Source organism: Prionailurus bengalensis, chromosome C2, assembly GCF_016509475.1.
Source record: "Prionailurus bengalensis isolate Pbe53 chromosome C2, Fcat_Pben_1.1_paternal_pri, whole genome shotgun sequence".
Classification (NCBI taxonomy): Eukaryota; Metazoa; Chordata; class Mammalia; order Carnivora; family Felidae; genus Prionailurus; species Prionailurus bengalensis.
This window is the reverse complement of record NC_057350.1, coordinates 95,253,163-95,272,208: the sequence shown is the minus strand read 5'-3', so window position 1 is coordinate 95,272,208 and position 19,046 is coordinate 95,253,163. Positions and strand designations below refer to the sequence as shown.

Genomic DNA, 19,046 nt, shown 5'->3' with positions numbered 1-19,046 from the left:
ATATTTAGAGTAATTATTGATATGTATTTAGTGCCATTTTATTACTTGTTTCGTCATTGTTTCTGGAGATTTTCTCTATTCCATTCTTGACTTTGTTACTTTTGGTCTTTCTTTTCCACTCAAAGAGTCTCCTTTAATATTTCTTGCAGGGCTCATTTAGTGGTCATGAACTCACCATTAGTTTTTGTCTGTGAAACTCTCTCTTCTTCTATTCTGAATGATAGCCTTGCTGGATAGAATACTCTTGGCTGCATATTTTTTCCCATTCAGCATGTTGAATATACCATGCCACTCTCTTCTGGCTTGTTTCTGTGGACAGATCTGCAGTTGGCCTTTTGAGTCTTCCCTTGTAAATTAGGGGCTTCTTTCATCTTGCTGCTTTTAGGATTTTTTCTTTATTACTATATTTTGCAAATTTAATTATAATATGTCTTGTTGTTGGCTGGCCTTTGTTTTTTTTTTTTTTTTTTACTTTTGTTGATTTTGATGAGAGTTCTCTGTGCCTCCTGGGTCTGGATGTCTGTTTCCTTCCACAGATTAGGAAATTTCCTCAAATTTTCTGCCCCTTTCCCTCTCACTTCTTCTTCTGGGACTCCTATGATAAGAATGTTATCATGTTTGATGGAGTTGCTGAGTTCCCTTATTCTTGTGTTCCATAATTCTTCTTTCTCTGTTTTGTTCAGCTTCATTATTTTTCATTATTTTATCTCCCATATCATTTATTTCTCTACTTCTTCCATCCTTGTGTTCATTGCATCAAGTCTGTTTCAAATCTTAGTTATTACATTTTTCATTTCTGACAGATTGTTTTTAGCTCCTTTATCTCTGTGCTAAGGAAGTCTTGAAGACTTCCATTCTTTTCTCAAGCGCAGCAAGTATCCCTATGATTGTTGCTTTATATTCTCCATCAGGCATATTACTTAGATCTGTTTGGCTTAGATCTCTGGCTGTGACCTTATCTTGTTGTCCCATTTGGGACGAATTCCTCCATATTGGCAATTGTCTAACCTCTGTCTTCTTCTGTGTTAGAAAAGCCTGTTATGTTTCCTGCTCCTGAGAGTAATGGCTTTATGAAGAAGAAGTCATATAGTGTCCAGGGCCTGGTGCTTCAAGGAATGTCTCTGATGTGTGCTGCATGCACTCTGCTGCTGTGATTTTAGCTGCTCTTTCAGGCTAGTCATCTGCTAGTCTCCTTCCCTGCTGTGGGCCATGTTTGGTCCTTGGCCAGAGTGTGGTGAGTATCCCAGGTGTTTTTCAGATTGCTGTTTCCATGCGGTCTGCCTCCGGATTTTTTGCCTGCCTTCTTTCCAGGAGCAGTGCTGTGCCTTGGGGCTCTACCCCAGCCAGGCCGCTGACTTTTAAAGCTCCAGACTTTAGGGACATGGTGTGGCAGGGACCTGCGCTGGTCTTCCGGGGGAGCATCTTGCCACACTGGGATGGATGCGGGTTTGAAAGAGAAGGGCAGTCATGCCAGAGCACAGGGATGTGGGACTTGGAACAAGGAGGCTAGGCAGCCAGTGTCAGTCCCGGCTGCCCGCTGCAGATGGCTCTGCGCCTACGCTGAGCGTGGAGGGGAGGGAAATGACACCCGCTGGCTTCTTTGTCCCCAGAGAGGTGCCTCTATGAACACAACCTCCCATGGACACACTGCGAGAAGAGCCAGTAACCTCCCCACTGTATGCCCGATGTGTTTCCACATTGCCTGCCCCGGGGGTGTTTGCCTGCCTTCTCCCAGGTGCAGTGCAGCGCCCTCAAGGTTCTAACCCGACCTAGTCCCTGACCTCTAAAATTCCAGTCTTGGAGCCCCACCTGTTTCAAGAACTCCCCCAAATCAACCTCTCTCATTTTCCCAACCAATGGCTTTGGGGAAATGTTCTCCTTGTGCATTCCCCTGGGTGCTCCTCTCTTGCCTTTCTCTGCGACCAGGGCTGCCTCCCCTCTACAACACCCTCAATCTCTTTCTCCCCCAAACCATGTCTCCATACTTCCTACCTTCCTTGATGCGGTTTCTTCTCTCTCTTTCGTTGTGGAGTTTGTTCTGCCAGTCTTCGGGGTGATTTCTGGGATATTCAGAATGACTGGATAGTTATCTAGTTGTGTTCATGGGATGAGAGAAGCCTAGGGTTTTCCTACTATGGCGCCTCTGAGCTCCCCCCCCCCCCCAACACAGACCTTAAAAAGAGAGGGCATTGAAACAGTGATAGAAAAAGAAGAGTTGTATCCAGGGACCCTTCAATCGAGTTTGGAAACAAAAAAAGAGTCTGTGATAGAGCTGGGTTCTAGGCAAAAAAGCAGGTAAGTTGCCAGGTGAAGGGAAGATGATATAAACTGCCAATCAAGAACTTCCTGATTTTCACTTCACTTTGGGGTTCCTGTGTCTTTATCTAGGGGAGTGCATTGTCATGTAAGTATTTTAAGAAGGGTTATGAAAACGAGGCTCCAGAAATGTATGTGTGTGTGTGTGTGTGTGTGTGTTTTTAAAGACACTTAAAAAGGACTCCTTCTGTTGTTTTTCACAAATTACCAAGTGTTTGCCTACTGAGTTATCTGGTGTAATTCTTAACTAGTCCTTTAAGCTACTATCCAGCAAGTGAATAGTCAAATATCATGGGGAAAACTATTGAATTTTAATTTTCCATGATCTTTCAAATGAGATTTTGACCTCATGTTTAAGTTCCCTTATGACAGCTTTAACTACATTTTTTTAAATGAGACTTAACAAATACTAAAGAAAAATTTAGAAATCCAGATCTTACCACAGCACATAAAACCAACTCATTCCTCTGGGTCCTCCTTGGTGCTTTCTGGATTGGCCCAAGGCATCCCATATATCATAAACTCCCTTAGACTCGGGGGAAGAAGGTAGAGACTGCAACTTTTCGACCCACTTTTCACATAATCTGAATAATGTGCTTTGCATGGTGATTAAAGAGCATGAAAAAAGTCAGATGATCCCTGCCTTCAGGGAAGTTACATGCTTCTAAAAAAAAGGATGAAAATGACTACATCACAAAAACGCAGAGGCCCGTGTGAGGGGCGCTGTTGATGCCCCACTCTAAAAGTCCTCAGCCTGTCTCTGAGGACTTCCTCATGCTGCAGCTCTGCTCCATGGGATTCTTGCTGCTTCTCCACTGGCTCTCTGACCCACAGCAGCTTGCTGAACCTGTCTGCAGGAAAGCGCCAGAAACACCGGGTTTGGGGCACCACCCGGGAAACATTCGACCAATGAGAAGTGGAAGCTTGTGGATAAGAACCCCAGCCTCCCCAGCCTTCAGGGGTCCCAGCAGGATCAGGCCCTGCTGCCTTCAGTGGTTACTCCCTCTTTAATCCACTCTTGATTGGCTTTGCCCGTCCCTGTTTGCTTTACCCACTCTTGAGAGTGAGTTCTAAGTAAACCGGGCTACAGGTGAGCACACAGGTGCCAGGGAAGCTGCAGGAGTTGGTGGGATCACCTGAGCATTGTGTACAACCAGAAGACTTAGGAGCATTAAACTGGAGATGCGAAATGGAGAAAGGGGAGCCATAGTGATTTTAAAGAGTGACCAGTCACCTGGAAGCCAAGGAAAGCTTCAGAGAGGCCTAGTGAGATAAAGACGGAATGTGTCTTTGTTGAAAAAGACCAGTGAGATACAAAAAAAGGCAAAACTAACCTATGGTTCAAGAAGTCAAGGAATTGGTGGTGACTAGAACAGGCAGAAGGGCCCTTCCCTTTCTTGATTTGGGTGCTGCTGAGCTGTGTACGTTAAGTTCGTGAAGAAACATCAAGCTGCCTATTTATCACATAGGCACTTTCTGTAGGTATGTTATATCGTAATAAAAATTGTAAAAGAACCATAGGTAGGTCATTTTAGGTAGAGGGGCTGGAAACCAGATGGCAGTAGGTCAAAGAGCAACTACAATGTGAAAAAGAAAAACAGAATACCCCGAAGAAGCTTGGCTATCAATTGTCTATTGCTGGGTCACAAACTATCCCAAAACTTAGGGGCTTATGACAGTGACTGTTTTGCTTGCTTATAATTCTGTGGGTCAGCCATTTTGGCTGGGCTCAGCTGAGTAGTTCTGCTTGTTTCCTTGGTGGTTCGACTGGGTCAGGGTGATCTAGCCTGGCCTCACCCCCATGTCAGGTAGTTGGTGCTGGCTGTAATCTGGTCCTCTCTTTTGGCTTGGTCTCTCCTCACTTGGTAAGAGCATTTTAGAAGGATAAGAGTGGAAGCTATAGTCTTCCTGGGGCATAGGCTTGAATGTTGCACAGTGTCACTGCTGCCGTGTTCTATTGGTCAAAGCAAATCATAAGCCCAGCCCTGGTTTAACAATAGGGAATGGTGGGGACAATGGGGACCTAGACAGCACATGCCTCGTCTGAAGGGGACAGCTGTTTGGCACCAACAAGATTGGATGCCATGTGGCCCACTGTTCCTAGATATTCTGATTTTGCATGAAAGTCAGAAACCTAAAACGTTCTGTGAAATCTCTCAATTTTTATACATAGCAACTAATTCACAATCTTAAACAACATTATGTGGTCCAAATAAATATGCCCATGAGCTTGATGCAGCCTGTGAGCCTTGAGCTTATAACCTCTGCCTTGGATTATAGCAAGATTTAGAATAGGAAAGACCATCATTCTCCAAATAAAAGTGGAAACAGATTTAAGAAATCTACACTCTCTCTTTGGCCTGTAGGGCATCAGTTTGTAACTTTTGGTTTATTTCTGCCATGTAGGAGACCAACAATGCAAGCATGATAGGAATTTGGAGAAAGCCACCCATTATTTCCTCCCCTTAGACACCTCTCTCTGCCCTCCCTCCAGCTTAGAACTGCCACTTAGAGATTAGTATTATTTTTATTTATCTATTTTATTTTTTTCTGGGTTTATTTATCTATTTTTTATTTTTTTAAATATAATTTATTGTCAAGTTGGCTAACATACGGTATATACAGTGTGCTCTTGGTTTTGGGGGTAAATTCCATGATTCATCACTTAACATACAACACCCAGTGCTCATCCCAACAAGTCCCTCCTCAATGTCCATCACCCATTTTCCTCTCTCTCCCCTGCCCCCATCAACCCTCAGTTTGTTCTCTGTATTTAAGTCTCTTGTTGTTTGCCTACCTCCCTCTCTGAAACTATTTTTTTCCTCTTCCCTTCCCCCAGGTCTTCTATTAAGTTTCTCAAGTTCCACATATGAGTGAAAACATATATGTTTTTCTCTGAATGATTTATTTCACTTAGCATAATAGCCTCCAGTTCCATCCATGTTGCTGCAAATAGCAGAATTTCATTCTTTCTCATGGCCAAGTAGTATTCCACTGTATTATATAAACCACATCTTCTTTATCCATTCATCAGTTGATGGACATTTAGGCTTAGTTATTTTTTCAAATTGAAGTATAGTTGGCATATAATACCCTATTACTTTCAGATATACAACATAGTGATTCAACATTTTTATAAATTATAAAATGATCTAGACATTACTATCATTTTCTTGCCTTCTGGAAGTGTGAAAGAAGTTCAGACTATGGATGTGGGCATGGGGTGTGTTGTCCTCTCCATTCAAGATGGCCTGTCTCAACTTTCAGAAAGTGGATGAAAGGCATCTGCTGCAGCTTGATCAAAAACACCTACTGTGTGAGGGGCATTGTGCTTTTACCCAGGTAACTCCTTGGCCTCCCTGGCTGAGTCCTTATTACTGCATTTGAAGACTTCAGAGAGGATGATTTGCTCGCAGAGTCCCACTGCTGGCAAGTGGCAGGGTAGAGCTTTGGGGTGAGCTCTTGAATGCTGAAGCCCATGCTTTTCCCACTGGTGTTTGCTTCAGTCCCACAGCTATACCTCATGCACATGGGAGTTGTATGTAAGCCTCCAGAGTCTTGAACTGGGGGGAAAGGCAGTCTTAAGGCCATGACGACATCCTGAATATGGAACTACAAAGCTACAGAATAAGCTAAAACATGTAAAGTGTTTAGAAGAGGCCCCGGCCAAGACAGTTGTTGGGCACTCCCAACTCACTAGAATGTGGGCACCATCAAGGGCCACCTGGTCTGTTCACTGATGCACCCCAGCACTCCCACTGGCTTTGCTCAAATATGTGATTAGAAGCTGGCTTGGTCTTTTATTTTTTTAATTAAAAAATGTTTTTTAATGTTTATTTTTGAGAGAGAGAGCGAGCAGGGGGGTGGGCAGAGAGAGAGGGAGGGAGACACAGAATGCAAAGCAAGCTCCAGGCTCCGAGCTACTAGCCCAGAACCTGATGTAGGGCTTGAACCTATAAACCGTGAGATCGTGACCTGAGCCACACAGGCACCCCTGTCTTGGTCTTTTAAAAGAAATTCGCCACATCACTACATCATCATACCTCATAGGTGACAGAGGCCTGGGAGTTGCAGAGGATGCTGAGACTCTGAGGCTCACCTTCATGGGGACCCATGACTGTTGTGTGGGGTAGGACTCCACAGACACACATTTCTGTCTCAAGCTCAGACTTGAGACAAAAACCTCTGTGCAGAATGAGGAATCTGGTTTGCAAATGAAGGGACACTGCTGATTTCACACTTTTAATTATTTAATTAATGAGTATTTACATTTTTAAAAAAGCAGTTAAGGGACCAGGCGTAGAGAGCATTGATTGTGAGGCAGGGAATGGATACACATATCATTTCCAATGCTTCACAGATGGAAAATTCAGGGGAAATTGAGTCTCCTGAGTTCATGGTTCTCATTCAATACAAATCCTTCAGCCTATCCATCGTCTTTTTTTTGTTTTTGAACACTTGAGTTACAAACATTGTCACCCACGTATGACTATAAGTCCTCAGCTGGGAGAGGCCTGCTTTAGCTGACAACATCTCTTTCCAGAACCAAAAACCATGTGATTTTATTCCTGGAAGGACTTGACCTTGTTCTTAGAATAAATCCATTGTCATATGTTGGGCTCTGGGATAGGGAGACTTGAAAACCTTCTTATGGAAGAGGTTAAAACTCATCCAAATCTGCTTGGTTGAGGTACTCTGTCTGGACATTCTCTGCTCTCTCTGGAGGAAGGCTCAGCAGGCTCTTCTTAAGATCGTGAATATTTTAAGATTTGTGGATCATTTGGTCATGAATGCATGTAAATGAACGGACATGGCTGTGTTCAAATAGAGCTTTACTTACAAAAACAGGAGGACCCGCTTGGTTTGCCAAGTGCTGCAGTAGAGGTGAGGCTCGGAGCCTGAGTTCTGTCCAGAATATCTAAATGTTCTGAATGGATGTCCATTGCCAAGTATGTTTTCTGTGTCAGTAACATGTGCTCCAACTGCAATACTTCGTTATGAGGTTTTAGAACAGTTTAGGAGAAGATCTGTACCTTTGGCCCAGACTATTTTGTGTGAAGGATCCAAGTAGATATACATTAGGAGGGCATGATGTTCTATTCCCTAGTGGGGAGCAGAATTAGGGTGACATTCACTTATGTGCATTTCTCTAGAATAAAGCGAGCAATTATAGTTGCTTGGGGATAGGAAAGAGTAACTAAGCCTGGATTTTGGTTGAATTGCCATGCTAGTCTCTGACTTTACACCTTCCAAATGATCAGCATGACAAATTTTCATTTATCTTGTGTTTGATGACTTTTTTTAAGTTAAAAATTAAAAATAGTATTAGGGGAAAAAAATAACGTGTAAGAAATTAAGCGATAAAATGTTTGGCTCCTTTCATGAATGCTTCCAATCTCAAGTCAGCGTCTGTACTATCTCACATGTGAATTGAATGCCATTAGGAATCATTTTATGGTACCTGCCCCCCCCCTAAAAATAATGTAAATTCCCTGACTTTTCACCTGCAACTTTTTGAGAGATGTTGATGAACTCCTTTTCCAGTGAATTTCTAGATTCAAGAATTTCTCAACGCTCATCCATTTTAAATTTCCAAGCTGCCAGTAGTAATTGGTCTCAGAGGATCTTGCAAGGAAATAAAAAATATATTCCTAAGCACACTTAAAGTCCTTTAGCATTTGCTCGTTTTATACAAGAGAGAGTAGAGAGGGATGAAAAGATGTGAAGGATCCTCTTTACCCTGCTATAGAGGGTGACAGACATCAGAAAAGGCTCAAGTGCCACATCAGATTGGGGATGTTAAAAAGAACGATTACCTCTGTTAAAAAAATAATAATATTTTGTCAGTCACTTAAAAGTAGAAGTTAAACTGAAGATTCGTTGTGGAGGCCTAATTTTTTTTTTTTCCGGAAACTCTTTCCTTGTCCTCTAAAACGTTTTACATAATAAGGAGGTGCTCTGCATGGGGCCAGAGGCTGAAGGAAGAAGGAGTCGGGAGATGCAGAAAGAAGTGTAGGTTCTTCAAGTCTACACAAATTTGTTCGCAGATGGTCTTAATCTGCAGAAAGGCTTCTCAGCTTGCCGTTTTCCTCTGGGAGACTGTTCGTTCGTGATATATTACAATTGCTCAAGTTATTACATAAGAGATTAACTCTTCATGTTTTTGCCTACCTACAGATGAAATTTTCTTCCAAAGGTGTTAGTAAAATAAAACCATTATTTTGTATTACAATGTGTCCCTCAATTATCTAATGGCCACCTCTCCAAGCCTCTGCATGACGCATCAGAGCTGAGAGTTAAGAACATTCCAAGGAAGGGTGAATCACTGAGTGGACACTTAATACAGAGCAAATGCCTGCATCAGACCTGCTATGTTGAGTATCCTCCAACAACTAAGCTTGGATAACCTGAATAGCTTTGCTAGCTACCACCCTACTTTCTACCATTCGTTTCGTATGATCAGAGGATTTTTTTCCTTCTTGAAAACAAAAATTATTACAGAGATGATCAAAGTATTGGGTACAGCATTTATAGGTGCTTCAGAGGATTACAGTCAATTTAAAATGTTGAGCAGATTCATAAAATGTTGAGCCTTTGCAAAGCTTTGAATCCTTTGTATTTTAAAGTTGATCTCAGGTATTGCAATGTTAAAGTATTTGAACTTCTATTAGGTAGTAGCGGTGTCGGGATGATGGGTAATTAGGCCGTGCAGTACACCTCGTGTCCACATCCCATGTGACTTCTGCAGAATGCTGCGCTATGTAAGCTGCTATTGCAAATAGGCAACTATTGCGTGAAATGTTCCACAAGATCCGCCAAGTAAAGCCGGTAGCCTCCCATCTTTGCAGATAAACATCTTGCCTTTGAGGAGATGCAGGGGAAAGAAAACTTGCCACTGAAACCAACAGTAAGATTTCTTGTCTGAGACTCCATAAATCTGTCATTTCATTAGCTCTCCCCTCGACTTCGTTGATGCACTTAACAAAGAGTTACTAAGCCCCTCCTATGTGCCAGGTACTGTTTCAGCTCTGCAGATACACTAGGAACAAAACACAGCAAAGTCCCTGCCCCGTGGAGCTTACATTCAAGCAGGGGGAGACAGATGAGCACATGAGTACATCACACGACATATCCTGCCTGAAATCTGTTTACTGCATCTCCTTGCATTTGGACAATGTTGAAGTCAAGGGAGAGGCCAGTAATTTCATTAGTCCTGCCTCCACCATCTCTCAGTTGAGTGAAACTCAAGTGAGTCCTTCAAACAATCTGGGCCTCAGTTTCCTCATCTATAAAATGGGGAGAGGTTGGCTTATGTGATTTTTTTTTAAAAGAGAAGGGGTGCTTTTAGGCTTTTATTTTTCATGGTGTTAAAGGAGCATCTTGCACAAAATCAAAAGCCAGCATGTTGACTGTTCTACAGTTTACAAAATATTTAAAAGTAAACTATAAGACATCCTTAGGTATTCCATATACACTCAGCACTTTCAATGCCAATCTAAACTTCATAAATAGCAAATGTCTTATGTACAGCTGCTATAGAATGAAGTAATTTTCACCATCTTCAGCTATCTGAGAAACTATTTATTCATAAAGCACAGTTCTACCTCATTGGTCTGAAATGTTCTCTGGCTGTGAAATCCTTTTGTGAGTGTGACACTCTCTCCTACCCACCCAGATTATTGACTTTGTGCTCCTGTTTAACCTTTTCCATTGGCCTATTAGCTCCACGAAAATGGATTGGGTCCTTGCCTCTTTGAAGAATGGCTCAAATGAGGTTCTGCCCAGGTAATCCATACGTGTGTGATCAATGCCCCCACACCATGTTTTATGAGCACAGGCCTTTTGGGAACCTTCATCAGCTCTTTAGGCTAGAAGAATAGTTCTGCTTTGTAAAATTAGAGCTATGGTGTACCAAAGGGTATGCTAGAATTCAAAAAGGAAAAACGGGTTTCCAGAACAATTCATAGACCAGGACGATGTGAATTAATAAAGATCCTAACCTCTTTAGAAGCCTGGTGGAATGTTAATGTATATTGAATAATGCAAGTTAAGTAGCACATCTTTTGCAATCAATTAATTTTTCTTAAAGAAGATAACATAGCTGGAGAGCTGAATGTCAACTAAGGTTAGGCTCCTAACTTATTAATGTGGTAGGAGTTACGAAGCCTCTGATTCTCTTGAAAGGCAAAATGCATTCACTGGTCTGATTTTCAAATGCAGAAACTCAAATTTCAATCAGTCCAGCAGCTAAGGATGATAGGACATTTTCCAGGACTATAAGAAATCTCCTCTTCTTGTCTGAATCAGATCCCTGCTGACACCTTGGAGGTTTCTGAAGGCTGCATGCTCTGAGTTTTATCAGTTGCTGTGTAATGAAATATCCTACATGTTTTCAAATTTGATCAGGTGGGCCCTATCAAAAGAACATATCTTGTCACTGCCTTTGGAGGCAAAGTGAAATCTCTGCCTCAATAACCAAATTTAATTCCTTCCTATTCCTCTGTGGTGTTAAGATCTATAGTGTCAATGTTATCAGAAGTGCCTAACATGGGCTGCTATGTACATAGCATCTGCCCTGTGCCTTCAGTCACTGAAAAGGAATAAGGCCCACATCTTGGGTGGGTAAACACTATGACTTCAGGATCAGATGGGCACGGGTATCTCAAGTAACCTTGAAGAACCTGGAAGCAGCCTCACATCTTCTATTATTAAACGATGTCTCAAACGGTGTCTGTATGCACTATGAAATGAGGGCAGGTCCAGCAGTCACCAGCTGCATAAATGAAGGTCAGAGGAGAACAAAAAGGTTTAGACAATTTCTGGCCACCTGGATCACAGGTACAGGTAAATTCTTGTTAGTAAAGGAAATGCATTTTGATGTACATCATGGAATTTGAGTATGTGTTTAAGTTGTTGAGCATACGCTACCATTAAGAATGCAGTCCCTTTTTACAAGGATAAGCACGAGGAATTATAAAGCCCACCTGATGTTCAGCATCCTTCTATCAGTAGGACCACAGCCCTGCCCAGCCAATCCAAAGGGTCTGCGGGTTGGATACAATAGTGCATCGGGGCTGGCTTTGGCTGTGAGGGTCTCCAGAAAGTCACTGTGTGTGCAGTGTACCTTTCAAGGTGGGAGTCCTTGAGCTGAAAATGAATAGAACCCTTAAGTCCAAACCTCTGTGGGCACCATGGCTTCTTTGGTTCCAACGGAAGGCAGTAGGCTTTCTTCAGACAAGAAATAAAAGGGGAATTGCACCAAGAACCCACGGATCTTTTTCAGTTCTTCCTCGGCTCTAATGGGATCCTCCTTTGCTAATATGGGCTTGCTAATGAAGTCTCTCAATTGAATTAAATTGTGTACTTCATCATTGGGAAGGCACCGGAACACCTGATTAAAACACAAATGGGAAGAAACTAGGTCATAAGTCTAAAAGGAAAGATATCCCCTTATGGAAAAATGCTAATTCCAACAGACAAAATCTTTGCTTGAAACACGTATTAGTTTTATGCTATAGCACAGACCTCACTGAAGAATTGCTTGTCTTATTTGCTCCAAAGAAACTACTAGATTTGTTTCCATCAAAAAAAAAAGTCATAGATAGATCCTTCTATATGATCTACACAAGTCATTGACTTCAGGATAAAGTCAAGCTAGTGGTACAGGAATTCCACTGATGTTATTCCACACTAAGGTTAAGTTTTTGGATAATATGGATAATAATTCCCCCAATTTCACTGGAGGTTCTGCTCTAAGAGGAAAGTTGCATGTTATATTTTCTCTTAGCTTTTTATTTTCAAAAATGTTCATATCTGTACCTGTATTAAAGTTATCAATTGTACACTTATTTTGCTAATTGAAAATGAGCTTCATATATCAGAATACTTCCCTCCTGAACACTTCAGCATGTATTAAGGATAAGGATGCACCTATATAACCACAATACCATTCTCACACCTCAGAAAATCAATTCCAAGTCATTTAAGAGATAGTCCATATTCAGATTTCCCCTATTATTATTCCCTAAATGCTTTCTATAGCTGCTATCCCACCCTCCCCCCAAGGATCCAAACAAGGCTGTGCACTGAATTTTTAAAATTACATTAAAAAAATTTTTTTAATGTTTATTTTTGAGAGAGAGAGAGAGAGAAAGAGAGAGAGAGAGAGAGAGAGAGAGAGAGAGAGAGACAGAGCTCGAGAGGGGAAGGGCCAGAGAGAGAGGGAGACATGGAATCTGAAGCAGGCTCCAGGCTTGGAGCTGTCAGCACAGAGCCTGATGCGGGGCTCAAACTCACAAACTGTGAGATTATGACCTGAGCCGAAGTCGGACGCTTAACCGACTGAGCCACCCAGGCACCCCTAAAATTACATTTTAAAATATTCCATGCACATGACCTATTTGATCATGGCCTTGAGTCCTCAGTATGAAATAAGGCTATGTAGATTGTCATGTTTCATTAGGAATGATGAATTCTCCATCCTGGAAGGGACTCTGGCAGTCATGAAGAAGAAAAACACATTCTTATGCAACTTCTGAAAGATGGTCAGTGGATCTCAGCTTGAATATTTTCTGTGACAGAAAACTGACTACTTCATGAAGTAACCTGTTCCACTGTTGGACACCACTTGACTCTTCTACATTTTTTTATCATAACCATGGACAAAACTTACCAAAAGATACATTTGGCTTCCCTAACATATGGAGCTGTTTTTAAAACGCCCTTCCAAAATGAGAGCTGTCCAACAGAGGAAGTGTTTCATTATTAATACATTTCATCATAAGGATGGATGCCATTTACTATGCACTATGTGCTAACTGCATTTAAAAGACTATTCTTTATTTTCATAACCGACCTATCCCTCTCAGTTTATAGAAGAACGGAGGGCTCAGAAAGTCAAATCACTACACACAAAATTGTATCACCAGCAAGTGGGCGAGCTGGGTTGTACCCCAGTCTGACTCATTTTAGGATCCCATCTGCTTCTTTTCTCTTTGTCGCCAGACATGTCCAAAGGCTGGATAACCACCTGCTAAGGATGCTCATGATGGGATCCCAGCGTCAGATCAGAGATCAGAATGTCACTAATGTCTCTTTGAAACCATAATCCATGATACTTTTTGGCTTTGTTTTTCAATGTCTACAAAGAGGTATTTTATTACAACTTGGAAATGTACCAGTTTTTTACACTCATTAAGAATACTCTGTCCCAATAATATGCAGAAATAATGACGTGCTTTTGTGACGTGATTCAATTAAAAAAGGTGGCGGTGATATGCAAACCTCACCTTATCATAAATTGTAGCATTTCGAGCTGCCGTTGCAACCCATACCTCCTTGAAGAATTTGTCACTCACTGGATCCTGAATGTTTTCGCTTGGGTCAGAAAGATAGCCAAGGACAACCCTGAAATACAAGCACCCTGTGAAATGAGTAACTGACATAAAGAAGTTTGCAGCAGGTATTGTTTCAAATAGTAATGCAATTCAGGCACTCAACCAGAGAAGTCCATTTTTTTTTTTAAAGAAAATCAAAGAAGCCATTAAAACTGTGTGTGTGTGTGTGTGTGTGTAAAACCTTAGCTGCAAAACAAAACAAAACAAAACAAAACCTAAGTTGATGCTTGAAAGTCTTAACTATTGGATAGACAGAAAGACCTTAATTTAGTTCCAAGAGAATCCTTGGAATTTGGCTTATGGGGGTGAGAACCTTGGAGAATAGGGTTAGCATTCAAGACATGGGCCAGCAAATGTGCTAAACCCTTTCCAAGAACTGTCTCAGTAAATCCTCAATAATCTCATAAGGAAGCAACTATTATTATCTTCATTTTACAAATAAGGGAACTAAGGCACAGAGAGGATAAGTAATTTGTTCAAGGTCATACAGCTGGTAAGCTGCAGATCTGGGACTCCAGACCATCTGACTCCAAAACCTGTGCTCTTAACCACAAGGATGTATCCCTTTCTCCTCCCTCCCTCCCCTTTTCCCTCCCTTCTCCCCTTCCTCCCTTCCTCCCTTCTCTTGGGCCAAGAACAATGCCAAACTCTAGGGTACAGAAATGAATACAAAAGATGTGGAGCCTTTTTGGGTAAAGTTAAATTTAATGGGGAAGACCAACAATGAATAAATAGTCATCCTTAAAAAGAATGAATGAAAATACTGACTGTGCTTTAAAAGCATGAGATGGGAGTAGTCAGGCGGTGTTCCCCCACCCTTCCTGTTTACCTGACCCCACCTCCTGTCTTTTAGGATTTGGTGCAAGTCTCCCCCTTGATTCCTGGCTTCCCCTTCTCTCATCTCCCATTTTTCTCTTTCAGTCCCCAGAAACGTGAATCTTCTTCTTCTGCTCCCCCACTGCACTTTACCTATGCTTTGTTTTATCAGAACACCTGCAGTCCTTTATACACTTTTTGTTTTTAGCAGCTCTCTGTACCACTTCTAGCATGTGAATTCTTTAAGAGAGCATGACTTGGCTACTCTCATATCCCCAGAGTGCCTGGCAAAAAAGAAACCACATACTAGATGTTGTCTGACTTGATCCTATATAAGCAGTGGTCTAGAAATAACAAGAAATTCTCAAGCAAAGCAAGCTAAGTTTTAGAGGATGTATTTGAAAATGATAAAAGCCCCTGTGTTCATAGAAGGCCCTGGAGTAAAAAACAAAAACAAACGAACAAACAAAAAACATTTACACCTCAATCCTGTGAGGCAGACGGTACAGGGTTCCCATTTTGCAGACGGGAAGCTAAAGTTTGGAGACATACTACTAACAGAGCGAGATTTCAAACGGAGTCTAAAGCCCTTTCTCACATGCCTGATAGGTTCAAAGAAGATCAAAAAGGCTAGTGTTACATTGAAAACAGAAGTAAGGAAATAGGTCTTAGAAGGACTTTGTATTTTACACTGAGTGAAACTGGGACAGATTGCAAACACTGGAGCAGAGGAGTGGCAGGACCTGATTGACATATGAAAACATGGCTGCTGTATTGAGAGAGCAGGGCAAGGGTTGCAGCAGGGAGGACACTTAGGACTTCCTGCAGTAATCTTGGTGACAGATGATGGTGGCCTGGGCGGTGGAGAGGCAGGCAGAGCCACCAGGTTTTACTGATAAAGTAGACGTATGATGCGGGAACAAGTGAAGCATCAGGGATGACTAAAGGGGTTTGGCTTGGGGTAGCCTGGATGGCTTAGTCGGTAAAGCGTCCAACTTCAGCTCAGGTCACGATCTTGCAGGTTGTGAGTTCGAGCCCCATGTCAGGCTCTGTGCTGACAGCTCACAGCCTGGAGCCTGCTTTGGAGTCTGTGTCTCCCTCTCTCTGCCCCTCCCCTGCTCATCTCTCTGTGTCTCTCTCTCTCAAAAAATAAACAAATATTAAATTTTTTTTTTTTTTTTAAAAAAAGGGTTTTGGCTTGAGTAACAGATGAATGTAGTTGCCATTGGCCGACATGGGGACTTCTGTTGGTAGGGCCAGCTAGTGGGAGAAGACCAGGAATTGGATTTTGAACCTGTTGCGACTCCCATTAAACATTCATGTGGTAATGCAAAGTAGGCAGCTGGAGAAACAAATCTGGAGTTTGGGAGAGAGGGCCTGGCTGGAGATAGAAATTTGAGAATTGTCCCCATATTTATGTTCATAAAGCCGTGGGACCTTAACTGAGTTTACCAAAGGAGTGAGTATAGGACCTGGTATGCCTCAACGGTGGGGAAGAGGAGGAGCATCCAGGGAGCCTGGAGAAAAGCCACGATGTCATGTCAACTTCAGAGGAGAATTGACTGTTGGATTCAACACTGTGGAGGTCATTCTATTGTCACCCTCTCTGTATTTAAATATATGTAGATTTACATCGTCATTTTTTAAAATTTTATTTTATTTTTTTTTAATTTTGAGAGAGACAGAGAGCAAGCCGGGGAGGGGCAGGAGCCAGTGAAACAGAATTCCAAGCAGGCTCCATGCTGTCAGCGCAGAGCCCGATGCAGGGCTCGAGCTCACGAACCAGGAGATCATGACCTGAGCTGAAGTCAACAGTCAGATGCTTAATTAACCAACTGAGCCACCCAGGCACCCGTATATCATCATTTTTAATGGTTGCAAAATCCCATAATGTGAAATTTCTTTAACCGATTATTTTATTATGACCTTTTGGATGGTTTCCAACTTTTCATCATTGGGAGCAACTTTACAATGAACATAATTTATTCATCATGTAGAATCCTTTGTGAATTTGTATGATTACTTCACCAGGAGAAATTTTAGAATTAAAATTTACTTCCAGAAAGGCTGTTCTGGCACATACACTGTAACTGTGCATATGTTCCCCAGTCATCTCCAACTTTATTAACTTCTGAAAAAGCTCAGCCAGGTTTACAGGGATAAAAGGACATCTCTTTTTAGTTTCAGTCTGCACTTTTCCCACTGTATAAAAATTCTGTAAAATAAATGGATTTGGCACTATGGGCTCACTAGGATTTTTAGGGTTTTACAACCTCAAAATTTGATGTCTACTTCAAATAATGTCTCCTTCAAACTACATAGGAATAACTTTTGAAAAAAAGGATCTAAGGGGTGATGTTTGCACACAGATGCCGGCTGTTCCTAAGACCCAAAGCAAAATGCGACTGCACCACATTTGAAAGCCAGTGCAAGTTATGACAATGTATCACTTATAACAATACCTTTGATGGGGATCAGATACAACCAGCTGAAAACTTGGCCAAAAGAATATCTCTGTGACTTTGCTTTTAAATGAAAACAAGAGGTGACACAATGTGTCCACCAAGGTATCCGTTAAGAGCTTGTTTGTAGAATACATATTTAAGTAAGTCTACAATAGATCATTTTTAACGATTTTTTTGTTTTATTTTATTTTGAGAGAGAGTGCACGTGCAGATGCATACAAGTGGGAGAAGGGCAGAGAGAGGGAGAGAGAAAGAAAGGGAGGGGGAGAGGGAGAGGGAGAGGGAGAGGGAGAGGGAGAGAGAGAGAGAGAGAGAGAGAGAGAGAGAGAGAGAGAGAGAGAATCTCAAGTAGGCTCCATACTCAGCACAGAGCCTGACACAGGGCTTGATCTCACAACCCTGAGATCATGACCTGAGCTGAAATCATAACCAGCTGAGCCACCCAGGCTCCTATAACAGATTGTTTTTAGTAACAAATTATTTGTCCTGTCAGTTTTTTAATTATAAGAGATTCATATTACAATGCACAGTAAAAACACTATGAAGTCTTCTGGATATTCTTTTGAGGACTAAGGTTTGACAGAAATCTAGTCTGATTTAATGCTGGTGTGTATCATGGGAATTATTTAATGTTTGTTTATGCATCAGTGGGACAGGAAGAAAACCGCAGAAAATAGTTCCTGTTCTTTCCATTCCTCACGTCTATCACTTTAAATGATTCTGAGCTCTACTTGTGTGGATAATGGTTCCTGTTGAGTGATGGTTACATCTGTAAAGTTGGATAATTTTCTAGGACTTAATGAACTGTTCAGCACATGGCTGTGACATTAAGTGCAGTACCCTGATGTTTGGCTCTATTTAGAATTGATTTCACATTGAAATGTGTCTCTCTATTTCTATTCAAAAATAACCCAGATGGAAAATGGATGGAAGCTGCAATTTTGTGTGTGTGTGTGTGTGTGTGAGAAAATGGCTGTGCTCTAGGCCCCAATATTATCTTTGAGAACATTTCCTAATAAAATCAATCAAGGTTTTTTGGTGGTGCTTTATACTATATTATCTGTGTTTGCCACTGGGACAACGTGAAAATGATTGTTCAAGGACAACTGCTTCTCTAAGACGCTTTGAAAATTGTCAGAAAAATAAAAGCACCTAAGAATATATTTAACACGAAATGCATAGGATCAGCACTAAAAAGTTAAAATAAAACTCTAATGATTACTGAAGAGCATAGAGCTTTATTAAAGAAAAATCCGAAAAGAATTTGAAAAAACTGAAGCTTATGCATTGTTCTTCAACAGGATGACTCAACACTATGAATATGTCCATTCTTTTTATATTAATCTATAAATCTATTGTGTCCTCAACAACAACAAAAAACTTGAAGAGAATGTGAATAAGTATTCTCAAGTTCATGCTGAAGAGTGAATGTTTAAGAGCAGCCAAGATTATTCTGCCAAAGAATATTGATTTGGGAAGTGGGGTGGCAAGAGGCAGTATTCAAGTGCCCAGCTACAATTAAAGCGGTGTCACGCTGGGACAAGTAAGCAAACTACATTATCATGTAGTGGAGAGACTACAGGTAAAGTGAGGATTTATAGCCTTGTGATGTGTCATAAGGAGGCACTGCATGTCAGAGAGGCAGAGAATACTGCAGATCAATTAGTTCTGGATCAACTGGTAGGTTGGGAGGAAAAGTTAAGAGTCGCTACCTCATTTCTTACATGAAAATAAGCTACCGAGGTTAAATGTAAAAAGCAATATCAAAGAAGAACTAGAAGAACATATAGTATTTGATCTTGGGTTGGGGAAACCATACGAAGCATGCAAGAAAAGGAGGGGGAGAAAACCTGTTAGATTTAATTAGTAAGAATTGAAGTTTCCCACAAATACTCTCAATATGATTTGAAGGCAACTGACAGATCAGATTTGCAACCAGTGTGACAAAAGAATTAGCCTCTTATATACTTACATTACTTATAAATCATTCAAAGAAAGGGAAACATTTCAACAAAATGGGCAAAGGACACGAATAGGCTAGGTAATTTCCAGT

General features: G+C 41.4%; 1 protein-coding gene across 5 annotated transcripts in view; it reads right to left on the bottom strand.

The window, feature by feature from the left end:
* Nucleotides 1-6,545: 6,545 nt before the first annotated feature.
* PLD1 (phospholipase D1) overlaps nt 6,546-19,046 on the bottom strand; it is a 173,953-nt gene continuing 161,452 nt past the window's right edge. For 4 of the 5 annotated variants that reach the window (XM_043594900.1, XM_043594902.1, XM_043594901.1 and 1 more), the window contains 2 exons: nt 13,605-13,722; nt 6,546-11,707 (listed from right to left, as the gene is read on the bottom strand). In XM_043594900.1, the coding sequence (XP_043450835.1) occupies nt 11,483-11,707; nt 13,605-13,722 (343 nt within the window). In that variant the 3' untranslated portion in view covers nt 6,546-11,482. The remainder of the gene's footprint in view (nt 11,708-13,604; nt 13,723-19,046) is intronic. The other variant, XM_043594903.1, reaches the window with a different exon arrangement.